At 43.8% G+C, this 12,813-nt stretch overlaps 1 protein-coding gene across 4 annotated transcripts in view; it reads right to left on the minus strand.

The window, feature by feature from the left end:
* Nucleotides 1-12,813, minus strand: part of PIP4K2A (phosphatidylinositol-5-phosphate 4-kinase type 2 alpha) — a 178,092-nt gene that overhangs the window by 42,019 nt on the left and 123,260 nt on the right. For 3 of the 4 annotated variants that reach the window (XM_081556774.1, XM_081556773.1, XM_081556776.1), the window contains exon 4: nt 10,342-10,494. The exons of the other annotated variant lie outside the window; for it this stretch is intronic. In XM_081556774.1, coding sequence (XP_081412900.1) covers nt 10,342-10,494 — 153 coding nt within the window. The remainder of the gene's footprint in view (nt 1-10,341; nt 10,495-12,813) is intronic. 4 annotated transcript variants of the gene reach the window in all.

Below are 12,813 nucleotides of genomic sequence, written 5' to 3' on the forward strand. Positions count from 1 at the left end.
AATTGAGCTACATATTTCAATACAATGGCTTTTTCTGAGTAGAGTTTCACCCCCAACTTGTTCTTAATCTGAAGTCAGATCAGAGGAAACTTTTGTATTTCTCACCTTTCAAAACAACAATAAACTTGAGTTTTGCTAATACAAAACAGGTGGTAAAGAGCTCTTGGCTGAAAAGATTTCTCACGTCTGATGTAAAGAAATAAAAGGAGTGGTTGGTGCCTCTGAAGAGGGCTGGCTGGCTGGGCCTTGGCCACATGGAGACTGAGGGAGTCTAGCCGCATAAGTTCGGCAGGAAGGATGTAGGTTCTGGAGCCAGAGAGATGAATATGCAGGGGCGTCCCGGTGCCTCCATTTGCCAGCTATGGGATCTTGGGCAGCTTACTAAACCATCCTACGTTTCAGTGTCATTTTCCAGAAAACAAGCACCGTAATTCCTACCAAGAAGGTTAGGGTGAGCAGTACAGGTAGCGGGGTGTCAGCACACCTCACACAGTGCCTGTGTTCTGGGCAGCTCTTTCTCCTCCCGAAGAGGACGCTGATCACGGTTACTCTTTACGTTCAGAACTCCGGTAAGGAATCTCAATGTCAGCCCGTCTGCTCTGTGCTCCAAACTGAGTCACAGATGTGATCTGAGGTCTACCCGGAGGGAGCCTCTGCAGAGGTGATCTGAGGGCCCACGCGACATGCCCCCTGCCCTGGGGGGGCACACAGTTTTCAGTTTGGCCATTCAACTCCCTCCCCCTACACCCCACCCCTTGTGCCGTTCTGCTCAGTTTAGTCTCATCATGGCCTATCTTTTAAAAATGCTGCTGGCAGAAGATGTCTCTTTGATCCAAATCTCTGTACAGAGCCACAGAATGCCCGGATCAGCGTAGACACCACTATCCGTACTGATGAATATGTGAAAGACACCTGACTACTACACAGGAACTCACTGATTCGCTTCCCCCTCACCCCCACCCCAGGGAAAAACACACGTACACACTATATTCTGCAACTCCTCTATCTTTAAGATTAAATAAAATAGTACATATTTTAAACATAGATCAAATTTGATTCACCTTATCGGCAAGTTTCTACATGCTCTTATACTCAAAAGTAAGGCTCACCTATGAGGCTCTTTGTTGAACACCTTGCAACACAGAGATTTAAAAACCTTAAAACTCCTAAGTTTATAATCATGTACAAAACCACAACCCCAGAAAGCCTATCATGTTAGATTCCAGTATTGACAAGCAGCAGTTGGTTGCAAAGGTTTATAAAGCACTCCCGCATCAAAGTTTGCAGGAGTGAAAACCTCCCCCATGAATTGAGTTTCTGGGTGGGAGCACTGGGAAAAGAAGACCTGTTTCATTTCAGTGGAGGAACGTCCCACTGGGTCTGTGAGCACCTGGGCTGGCAGACCACCAAACTGGAGCATGAGGGTCACTGCATGTGGGAGTTGACACAGAGAGGCCCAGATAGTAATCCCCTTGGGTTCTTCACCTGCTGACTCACTAAGTGCTGTGCACACACCCTAACACCAGTGGGCACGTCTCAGAGGGCTCCCCTACCCCACAAAGTCCTGGAGGTTATCCCACATCAAGGGAGACTGTAAACACAGGGCCACAGTCATGCTGCTCCAGCCTTCCTGGGCTAGCACCACGAGCACTAGCTGTTTGACCTTTGGGAATTATTCATCCTCTCTGTGTCTCTGCATTTGGAGAAGAGGCACAATAACAGTACTAAGAGCACAGGGGCTTTGTGAAGGGTGTGAAGATCAGGGAAATGGCGCTGGGGGGACAGCGATGACTCAAGCAGGAGCCAAATGAAATCAAGACCCTGGGGTGAGGGGTGGGAGAGGCAGGCAGGAAGGAAAGGGTAAGGGAGGCAGGCTTCACCTGACGTGCTCCTCAAATGCTCCCTGAGAAGTGGGTTCTATTTAAATGCGGGCTAGGAACTCCCAATTTAAAGCACATCTCCACAGAACAGACTTTCCAAAAATGAATAATGTTTATGTGTGTTTATGTGTGTGCATTTTCTAATATAAAGTATGGTAATACTTGTGTAAATACAGAAGACACTAAAAATTTATACTTCTCACTTATGTTGCTTTTAGGATCAAAACTCTGAGCACTTCCCCTTCAAAAGCTTAATCACTGACAAATTAACAAAAGAACCTGTACATAAATGCTTCAAAAATTATTTTAAAAATGTGTATTGGGGCACTACAGTCTCATGATTGGTTTTTTCGGCATGAGCACCCCTTATTTTAACAGTTAAAAACAGCCTCAGCATCTATTAATTTCTTTTTAACATTGTTGATGTGATCACAAGACAATCTAGCGGTGAATCTTTGTTTCCTCCCTTTTACATGCTTAGTTTCCAATTCTTGTTGGAAGAATGGAGAAATAGCAACTACCAGCATGGAGAAATAGTGACTTAATCCCGAGGGTCACTCTTTAAAAACGGGTAGAGGAATTCCCTGATGGTCCAGTGGTTAGGATTTGGTGCTCCCACTGCCGGGGCCCAGTTTCGATCTTGGTCAGGGAACTAAGATCCCACAAGCCTCGCAGCACAGCCAAAACCAAAAAATAATAGAAAGGGGTAGATATTTCTTTCACTTTGCATCAGTGTCCTGATGTGGCTACAAGGCAGTCTTTCCTCACGGGCCGAGGACAGTGTTCCTATCTGCCACTTTAATATCTCAATTCACTTCTGACAGGTGCTGTGCCCTAGTGCTGCCCGGGAGACTCGTCTCCAGAGGTTAGATGAATCTGTGGACGTCTGTCCTCTGCCACTCTGAGGTCCCAAGGGAGGTAAGAGGACACAAATGGGCCAAACACAGCAGCACTGGTCATCATCGTGCGGACCAGGAATTGAAGGCATACACAGACAGAGGGATGACGCCTTTTAGCAGAGTACCAGTCGTGTACACACAAGCCTGCAGAGCCTTCTTTCCGTGGCTCCTCAGATCCCGCCCTTTCCCAGAGGCCTTCCTATCTGTGGCCCAATGGTTATTTCCACCATTCAGTCCCTAGGGCACATTCTCTCCTATCAAACAGGGAAGGTCTTGTCTGGCACCTGAGCTGGTAACTTTTCAGATGTTCGCAGTTCAGCCAAGACACTGACCTTCTATCTAAATAAGGTACGGAACAGCCCCAAATTTTTAAAAAACTGACCCTGATCATCATTAATTCTTCTTATGCTTACTGTACAGAACTAAAACCATCACCAAGTATTCTTGGAGTCAGTGTCCATATTCTCAATGTTAAACTGGCTGCATTACCTATGTTTGCATTTTAAAAATACTGTTCTTATTAAGTATTTTTCACTTTAGCATTTTCATAGCTGGATGCCTTGTGTCACCTTGTGCTGTAATTTTCATGCTGTGACTTTGGTTTTTTTCAAGAGTGCTTCTCAGACACTTGTATTTGCTGGCAATGTTCATCTGTAACCCGTACAGTTTTTACTTTTTTCTGTATTCTCTTTAAATAGTCTTGTTTTTTATGACTCTTTGGTGTCACCAATAGAGGCAAATTTTACCTCTTCATTAGTTTCCCTTAGAACTTTTTTCCTGTACAGCAGGTTGTCAGAACTATAATGATAAACGGACATGCTGAAATTGGAATTTTGAAAACATATAAAACGCAACAGCCACAGGATCTCAGTTTCCTTTGCTCTTGGGTACTCAACAAGAATAACAAGTCTTATGAATCTCCTGGTCTGTTGCTGCTGCTTATGCAAAATGAAATGCCATTAAAAAATTCACAGCTGACTGAAGGTTTCAGCAGAGAGGATTCTAAGTAATGTACTGGAATGGATAAATATTTATATCTCTGCATGAGAGTGTGAACCTGGGCTCTGGCTCTTGAAAATTGCTGTTATTATCATGTTTCACTCTTTTTTTATTTTTAGAGGCTTGAAGTGACAATTTAATATAGCATCAAATTAATACTTCAATGTAAAGTCTTGCTTCAGTTAATGTTTTTGAAAGGTTAAATTATCTGTAATTCTTATTGTGCCTCTGCCTGTGTTTATAGATCACTTCAACAATGTTCTTTACATGAGGCCGCGACAGGAGATGGGGGAGGAAAAGAGGGAGGGAAGGAGAGAGACAGAAAGAAAGAGAGGGAGGGAAGAAAGTAAAAAACAGCCTGAAACTAAGGATTGGTTTGTTTCAGAAGAACCAAACAAATAAATAATCCAAACATTTCTTGAGTTGATATTTTGGGAGAATGGTCTATGTCAGTTACTATATTTTGGTTTCAAGAGTCATAAAAGAATGTAAGAATGACTCCATTTAATCTAATGTAAGCACAAAATTTTACTGTTTTTCTTAATAAAAATCAGGCTTAAAAGGAATAAATACTTCTCTGCAGTATTTACAAACATTCTTAGTACTGATATATTGCAGAATATATCTACATGCCAACACTGGTGCTCCGAACTCAGTTTATTATGCTATTATAAAGACCCATGGACAAGGCAATGGCACCCCACTCCAGTACTCTTGCCTGGAAAATCCCATGGATGGAGAAGCCTGGTAGGCTGCAGTCCATGGGGTCGCGAAGAGTCAGACACGACAGAGCAACTTCACTTTCACTTTTCACTTTCAGGCATTGGAGAAGGAAATGGCAACCCACTCCAGTGTTCTTGCCTGGAGAATCCCAGGGACGGGGAAGCCTGGTGGGCTGCCATCTATGGGGTCGCACAGAGTTGGACACAACTGAAGCGACTTAGCAGCAGCATAAAGAGCCATACATAACGTCATCATGAGAGATGAAATGACTTTGTGAAAAACAAACAAACAAACACCTTATCAGGGAATTCCCTGGTGGGCCAATAGTTAGAACTCTGAGCTTTCACTGCTGAGGGCTCTGGTTGGGGAGCTAAGATACAAGCCGGTCGGTGTGTCCAAAAAACCAAAACAACTAAAACCAAACACCTTACCATAAGTGGAGTTGGTGTTTACTCAGTGACTACAACCGAAATGGAGAAGGGCTGGCCCAAGTGTCATGGTGTGAGGCGCTCTGGGAGGCCATGCTGTCTGGCTGTGGAGCGTGGTCAGCGGTCTTCAGTTGGCAGCTCCTTCTGGGTCCGCCTTCCTGTTCCTTGGGCCCGACATGGCAATGCTACACGGAGGACCCTGAAGGGCCCCACCAGTTGGTTGTGGCCTGTAGGGCCTGCCTGGCAGCCTGTCCTCCTACTCTGCCCAATCCTACTCCTTTCCTCTCCCTGCACCAGAGTCCCTCTCTCATCAGTATCCTGACCTTATACTCTGCAGGGCCTTCTGCTCTGGCCAGTCACTCCTGAGAGTCAGCAGACACAAGAGACAGCAAATTCAGGACCCCAGGAATGGCAGAGGTTAGGACTACTAGGAATAGAACTGGAAGAGTCATGTATTAAAAATAGTTGAAGAAATAAAAGGATACAATTTCAGAAATGAGTATAGAATGAAAAATGATCAAGAGTGCACAGGTGGATTTTTTTAACATGGAACTTCTAGAAGAAAAAATAAAATCTTTGAAATAAAAAAATCACCGGATAGGGGAGACCATGGATTAAAACAGCTGATGAGAGAATGAGGAGTGGGCAACACAGCTGAGGAATTAACCCCAAACTGAACAGAGATGTTTGGAGACAGAAAAGGGGAAGGGAAAAGTGAGAGCCGTGGCGGCCAGGATGAGAATGTCCAGTCCACAGATGTTGGAGAGAGGCGGGGAGACAGGCCGTATCCAAACACAAAAGAGCAAAGGGATTTCCAGAAACTGGAGATCACGTGCTGCAGGAAACGCGTGCCAGCAAGTGGGCTGTGCGGCTGCCAGAACCTGGGGACAGACAGCGATGCCCCGTCTGCAGAGTGGAGCTGGAGGGGTGCTCCCTGAGCCACAGGTACCCTGGAGGTGGCAGTGCCCTCCTGGTGTTCCTGAGAGTGTGTGCAGCTCCTGAAGACACGGGCTCTGCTGCTACTTGCTGTGAATCTCACAGTTCCAGCTGCTTACACGTAAAACTTTACTGTGCTTTTCACATTTCCATCGGCCTCTCCTCCACAGAGAACAAAAAGAGCCAACAAGCAGACTCGGAATGTTTCTCCTGCTCCAGGAGGTGGGTCCCGCATTGCCATTTACAGGCGCTCCATCAGCATCACCCGAGAGCCCATGACATGCAGCATCTCAGGTCCACCCTGATCTACTGAGTCAGAACGTGAATTTTTACAAGCTGTGTGGGGGCTCTGTCTCCAATCAGTAATTTGGGAAGTGCTGATGGAGGGTCTAACTTCTCTTTCGGCACTCTTATTTTTTTAGTTTTAACTTTTGGCTTTCGTGGGGCCTGTTTTCTCAGTTTCTCTCTGTGGCCAACACCACTGTCCTTCGTGGGAGGATAGAAAGATGTATTCCAAGGAAGACCCAAAAAAATCAAGCCGTCATCCCCTCATCCTACACTGAAACTTGACGTACTAGGTAACTTTTTCAACAATGATTCCAGTTTTAGGCATAACTTCTAGATTTGGTTCAAGTTACTAACAGTCTCCCGAATAACAAAAGTTAAGAAAGGATTTTTAGGTTACTTGGTCAATTTGTCAGTTCAGTCGCTTTGAAATAAAAAACAAATTTAAACCCTACATTTCAAAAACATAAAAGATATTCTTAATGCTATTTTCATAGGCATTTCTTGATTATCTACATTGGAACTTGTTCCCTCCCCTAAAATTTTTAAAATTTTACTGACACTGACTCCATTTTAATTAAAGCTGAAGAAGCTACATGATTCCAAAACTTCCCATGAATTTAGGTCAGTTAACAAAGAAAAATCAGTCAACGTAGGAGAAATAAGACATTCAAGAAGGTTCTTGGCCAATTTTTTCCTTTTTGAATGCTCCAGCATTGCTTAGCTAATCAGTCAATAATCATCATTTATAAGACCCGAGTTTGTCCTAACCTGACAGAAATCTAGAGAAGAAAAGGGTATTTACACCAAAACACTAAGTTATTTTCCTAAGTATAAAAGAGAGAAAAACAAAGGAAAAGGAACATAAAGGTTTGCTCTGCTTAATATAAATTTTCCACTGGTCTGAAAGATGATGCTGTGCTTTCTTAGCACACAGTGAAAATCAGGGTGGGATCTGGGCAGCAGATAAAAACTATGGCAGGATGCTGGAGCCTGGAAGAAATCGAACTTCTTACAGTTTGAATCTTCAAATTTTTCTGCATCCGTGCCACACTCTACCAGAAACCAGGCCCCCTAGTGGATTGAAAGAGCTAATGATTTCAACACTGGGACACTAGCAACTGAGTATGTGCAAGAGAAGTGTTTAAAGATCTTATTCGGTCATTGACATAGCACTTGTTATTTACCAGACACTGTCCTGAGCAGGTTATAAATATCAATTCCCCTAATTAGCACAACACCAGATGAGGGAGGGTGCTGCTGCTGCTAGGTCGTTTTAGTCGTATCCAACTCTTTGCGGCCCTATGGAGACTGTTGCCCGCCAGGCTCCTCTGTCCATGGAATTCTCCAGGCAAGAATACTGGAGTGGGTTGCCACGCCCTTCTCCAGGGATCTTCCTGACCCAGGGATCGAACCTGAGTCTCTTTAAGTCTTCCTGCACTGCAGGCAGATTCTTCACCACTAGCGCCACCTGGGAAGCCCATACAACACGGGATGAAGGAAACACTACCATCCAAATTGTATGGACAGAGAAGTGGGTACAGAGAGGTTAGGTAACTTGCCCAAGGTCATGCAGCAGGTTGGGGGCAAAGCAGTCAGTTCCAGAGTTCATGTTCTGAACCACCTGCCACACGGGCACTGCTGGTGAGGCTGGCTCATCAGAAAATCAGGAGGAATTTCTTTCAACATCTAGCACTGTGCTACTACTCCTTCAGAGGTTAGCCTTAGGGTAATTTTAACCTTCCAGAATACAGCTGCACCTCCGGATATATTTTACTTAAACACAAAAAAGAACAATAAAAGAAAAGAAAAAAAGAAAGGCCACAACCAACGCTGTCAGAAAGCCCATCCAATGTACTCCATAGGAGCTGCCCTCTCTGAGACCCTGTCCTGTCTATTGATAACAGGATTTGAACAAGCCTAATGACTTGTCCAGACCAGACTGCTGGTTCAGAAGCACATTAGAAGGTAAAAGCAATAAAAAGCAAGAAAAGAAGAAATGACAGTCCCCACCAAAGTAAGAAAAGAATTCTGACTAGTGGTAAATCCTGAAAGTAGTCTAGGCCACCTTACCTCCTTTATCTCAAGAGTAAATACATAGCACAGGGAATATAGTCAATACTAATATAAAAACTTGTGTGGTACATAATTTATAAAAATATCACAGCACTATGCCACACACCTGAAACTCATCCAGTATTGTAAGTCAACCATAGTTCAATAAGAAAAAGAGTGAATGCATGCATAAAGGAATGAATGAATGAAATGCAGATGGAGAAACTGAGGCTCAGAGATCCCTGAATTAGCCAGTTTGTGACCAGCTATGACCTAGGTCTCTTGACCTTCCACCTAGTGTCCTTTAAGCAAATTGTATTAGCAATGGTGATTCTCAGTCATGAAGACCCTTTACCTCTATTTATTTGAAGATTGTTTTCTTCCAGTTTTACTGAGATGTAATTGGCGTATGGCACTGTTCAAGTTCAAGGTGTACAGCATGATTTGACTCATATACATCAAGAAATGATTATCACAGTTAAGTTTAGTGAACATCCATCATTCTTACAGTTACAAAAGAAAAGAAAAATTTTTTCCTTGTGATGAGAACTCTTAGGATTCACTCCCTAACAACTTTCATATATAACATATAGCAGTGTTAATTATATTAATGATATACATTACAGCCCTAGTATTTATCTTGTAACAGGAAGTCTGTACTTTTTGACTGCTTTCATCCAATTCCCCCACCTCTGGTAGCCACATACCTGATCCCTTTTTCTATGAGTGTCTTTGTTTTTGAAGAATAATTGACCCACAACACTCTGTTTTAAGGTTAGCACTAAGATCCTTTCATTATATCTTAAATACTTTTTGGGCCTCCCTGGTGGGCCACTGGTTAAGAATCCACCTGTTAATGCAGGGGACAAGAGTTCAATCCCTGGCCCGGGAAGATACCATGGGGCAAATAAGCCTGCGTACCACAACTGCTGAAGCCTGCATGCCTAGAGCCCGTGCTCCGCAGCAAGAGAAGCCACAACAGTGAGAAGCTGGTGCACAGCAACTAGAGAAAGCCTGTGTGCAGCAATGAAGACCCAGCGCAGCCAAAGGTAAAAATAAAAGACTTTTTACAAGAGGAAAAACATAGACGATGAAGAAATGAGAAATGAGCTTTTTCTGGATAAAGAACATACTACAAAAATAGCCATTTTGTAGCAGTGAAGTAAAAGGACATATTTAGTGCTGTGACAGCCCCTGGAGCATGTTAATAGACTTATATTTTGGTTCCCAATGCATTTTATGTAATATTGCTGATATGTCAAATCTGCACGTTCATTACAGTAACCACCCCAGAGGAAACCTTTCAAACTGTGACTTCTGTAAAAATCAAAAAATTCTGAACTCAGAGATGTCATCGAGAAGTTAGTATCTGAATTGCATGTCACACTGCATTTGAACAGACTCACTTATCAGAATAATATGTTTTCATCGGTCACTGAGGTACCACACTGCTTTGAAAGTTCTGAGACAATTTAAAGAAAGTAGAAAAGGATGCACCAGCACGACAGTTAAGTTCCAGCGGTGGGTGGCTGGTTACGAGCTGCATCCTAGAATTCCATCCATTCAGAAGCCAATGCCTGAGTGGTACTAACCCAGCGCTTCAAAATTTCCTTCATAATTGGCAACAGTGCAAGCATTGTAGAATGGATTTCAAAAGGAATCAGTGTTATAAAGGTTGAATAGATGTTAAATGAATTTAGAGGCTGACTAATGTTTTTAAAAATACAAATCAGGGGAGCTCCAAGTTTCCAGAAACAGGAGGTAGGGAGCTTCAAGAGTTTCACTGACCTCACTTGGAGCAAAATGCAGTCGATCACATTTGAGAAGAATAAGCAACTGGCAAGAAACAATTTCTGATGTTAGAGCAGAAAGCGGGACCGTAGAGGAAGGAAGCTGACTTTCACAGACACTCAGCGCCCACAGATCCAACCAAGCAGCGCCTTTGAAGAAGTCACTTTGCAAGGCTGGTACTTGATGCGATGATATAAACACTTTTGAGGAGCCTTTGGTTAACAGCAACAGTGTGTGTGTGTGCCTGTGTGGGTGTGTGCTGCAGTGTGTGGTTTAAACATCAGTTCTCAAGGTGACTGCTGCGAAAATGCCATCAACGGTGCCATATTCACGCCCTAACACTACCTGGTGGTATTTCTTCAGGATGTTGTGCATTTCGGCCACATCTTCACTCGTGATGGTCTTGATGATATACCTCTTGTCGTAGGATGTGTGGAATCGCGCTCCACTGCGGGCCTGGGAGTCGTTGGGGAGAGGTGCACTCCGGGTCAGGGAATTCTTCCCATGGACAACAGGGGAGGAAGGAAGAGAACCAGTTAGAGACCAGTTTCCAGGTCATTTGTTGTCACCACAAGTTTTCAAAAACATATGTGTTTGCACTGCTATATTGAAAATCAGTAACAAGGACCTACTTGTATAGCACTGGAAACTCTGCTCAGTATTATGTGACAGCCTAGATGGGAAGGGGAACTTGGGGACACGTATATGTATGGCTGAGCTCCTTCCCTGTTCACCCGAAACTGTCATAACATTGTTAATCGGCTATACCCCACTACAAAATAAAAAGTTTAAAAAAACCAAAATCTGTGTTTGGAAGAAGTTGACGAGGAGGACATTTTCTATTCATTGTAACTCAAATGGCTAGTTCTTCTAATGAAATGAAAATAGTGACTCTAACGTCTAGAATTATAATCAAAGTTGCTCTGTTTACCTTGTTCTTTTGAGTTGAACAAGAGCTCAGGTTTCCTTCTGAATAAAGTTAGGTTCCAGCCATGGAAGGATATTTTACATTTACTGAGTGTTTCCTTATACAACAGGTATTCTGCCAAGAGTTATGCACAGAGCACTTCTCCCAACTCTGATAACACTCCTATGGTACAATTACTATTTACATCACTGTTGTTTTACAGATGAGGAGATGGGGATCAGAGATGTAAAATAACTGAGCCAAGGTCACAGAGCTTTAGCAAGCAAAAGATCCAGATATCCATCTGCAGTGTGGCTGGCACCGAACCCAAGTTCTCAACTAGTCAACTACTCAAGTAGGAAATGACTCAGTTAGTAAACCCTGGGGTCTGCAGCTGCCCTGGGAGGGCCTGGCCTGGCCAGGTGTGCTCTAACACAGCTCTAGAAGATTCTGACCTGGTCTACTCCCCAACCCCACTTGAGTCATTGTTGAGGACAATTCATCTCCTGGAGGAGATGAGGTGGGGCTGTGAATGGGGGCTCTCCTGGCTTCATCTCACTTCAGCATCTAGAATTTCATTGCAGATTCAGGCTCTCCACACTCCCACTAGCTAAGTCCCTGCTGCTCTCCCAGGTGACTCCTGTCTGAATCTCGTTTCTCAGGGCCTTGGGAACTCTCCTCCTTTGCCCCAAGCATATTACGCTGCTTACTGGGATCAGCAAGCCCCCAGCATCTGAGGAAGTCTGGTCTTCACCTCTGCTCATTGTGCCCTTGAGAACTGACTTCCACTCCCTGCCTGGCCCCACTGGATGGCGTATGAGGGACTCACAGAGAAAGACCATCACTCCACCTTCCTCTTCCCAAGTGGGCATTCCAAAGCCCCAGTGATCCAAAGTCTGTCTAGTTAGGGGCATGCAGATGTCTTCAGAGAGGCAGATGGGATCACTGCATCATGACTGTCAGGGAGAGTTCCCCGTCTTTCTAGAATATAAGCTTCCTTAACCTTTCCTTTTCCAGATGAAAACCAGGACTGAGCCTTAAGAGGTCTAATGACACTGTGGAGCTGCAGCAGCTTGTGGAGGGGCTGCCTAGGCTCGGGCTGACAGAGGTGAGCGCGTTCTCACTCCCAGCACCTGCCCTGGCCCCGAGGTCGCTGTCTTTACATCCCGAGACCCCGAGACAGCACAGCCTGATCTGAATGCCACCAGGCACACCTGGCAAGGGCAGAGCCTCCCTGGCCAATTAACCAAAATTGCTTTCCTTAGCATATTAGAAAACTTGAGAAAAGCAACTCCCAATGCCTTTAAATAGAAGGATCTGGCTGTATTAAATTATGAAGACAGCTGAAATTCATCAGATGGACTGAGAAGTAGGAAAAGGATTTGGGGGACGAAAACGGCTATATTAACAAGAATTTGATTCTTACTTATATTGTTTTTCTTTTTTTTTCCCCTGAAAAATAAAAATCCTCCTTTATACCACTTCCTACTAAGAATAAAAGGGAAGAAAATCAAGGTGAATGCCCTCTTTGGGGGTTTTAAACATTGGCCAAAAAAAGCAATCACTGCTCTTGGCTAGTGGTCTTTTTCCTCCTGAACATTCATTTGTAAAAGGTTATTCCAGATAACACAAGAACACTAGGAACTGTAAGATTACAAATTACTTTCAGGCATAAAAATCAAAGCAGGAATAATCAACTTAATGAAAGACAGGCAGACCAGGTTATAAACTATAAAACTGACAATACATGTAGGATAACTTTTGAGGGGGAAGAGAGGCTAGCAAAGGAAAGAATTAACAGCAGCATCAGTTTCACGGACTGTTTTCTTAGGTGTATGGAATATGAAAGCGTTAACATTCTATCACGGACTAGTGGGAGAGAACAGAATTGAAAGCTGCCGAGTCAGTGC

This window comes from Giraffa tippelskirchi, chromosome 13, assembly GCF_054371585.1.
Source record: "Giraffa tippelskirchi isolate mGirTip1 chromosome 13, T2T-mGirTip1v1.2.pri, whole genome shotgun sequence".
Classification (NCBI taxonomy): domain Eukaryota; kingdom Metazoa; phylum Chordata; class Mammalia; order Artiodactyla; family Giraffidae; genus Giraffa; species Giraffa tippelskirchi.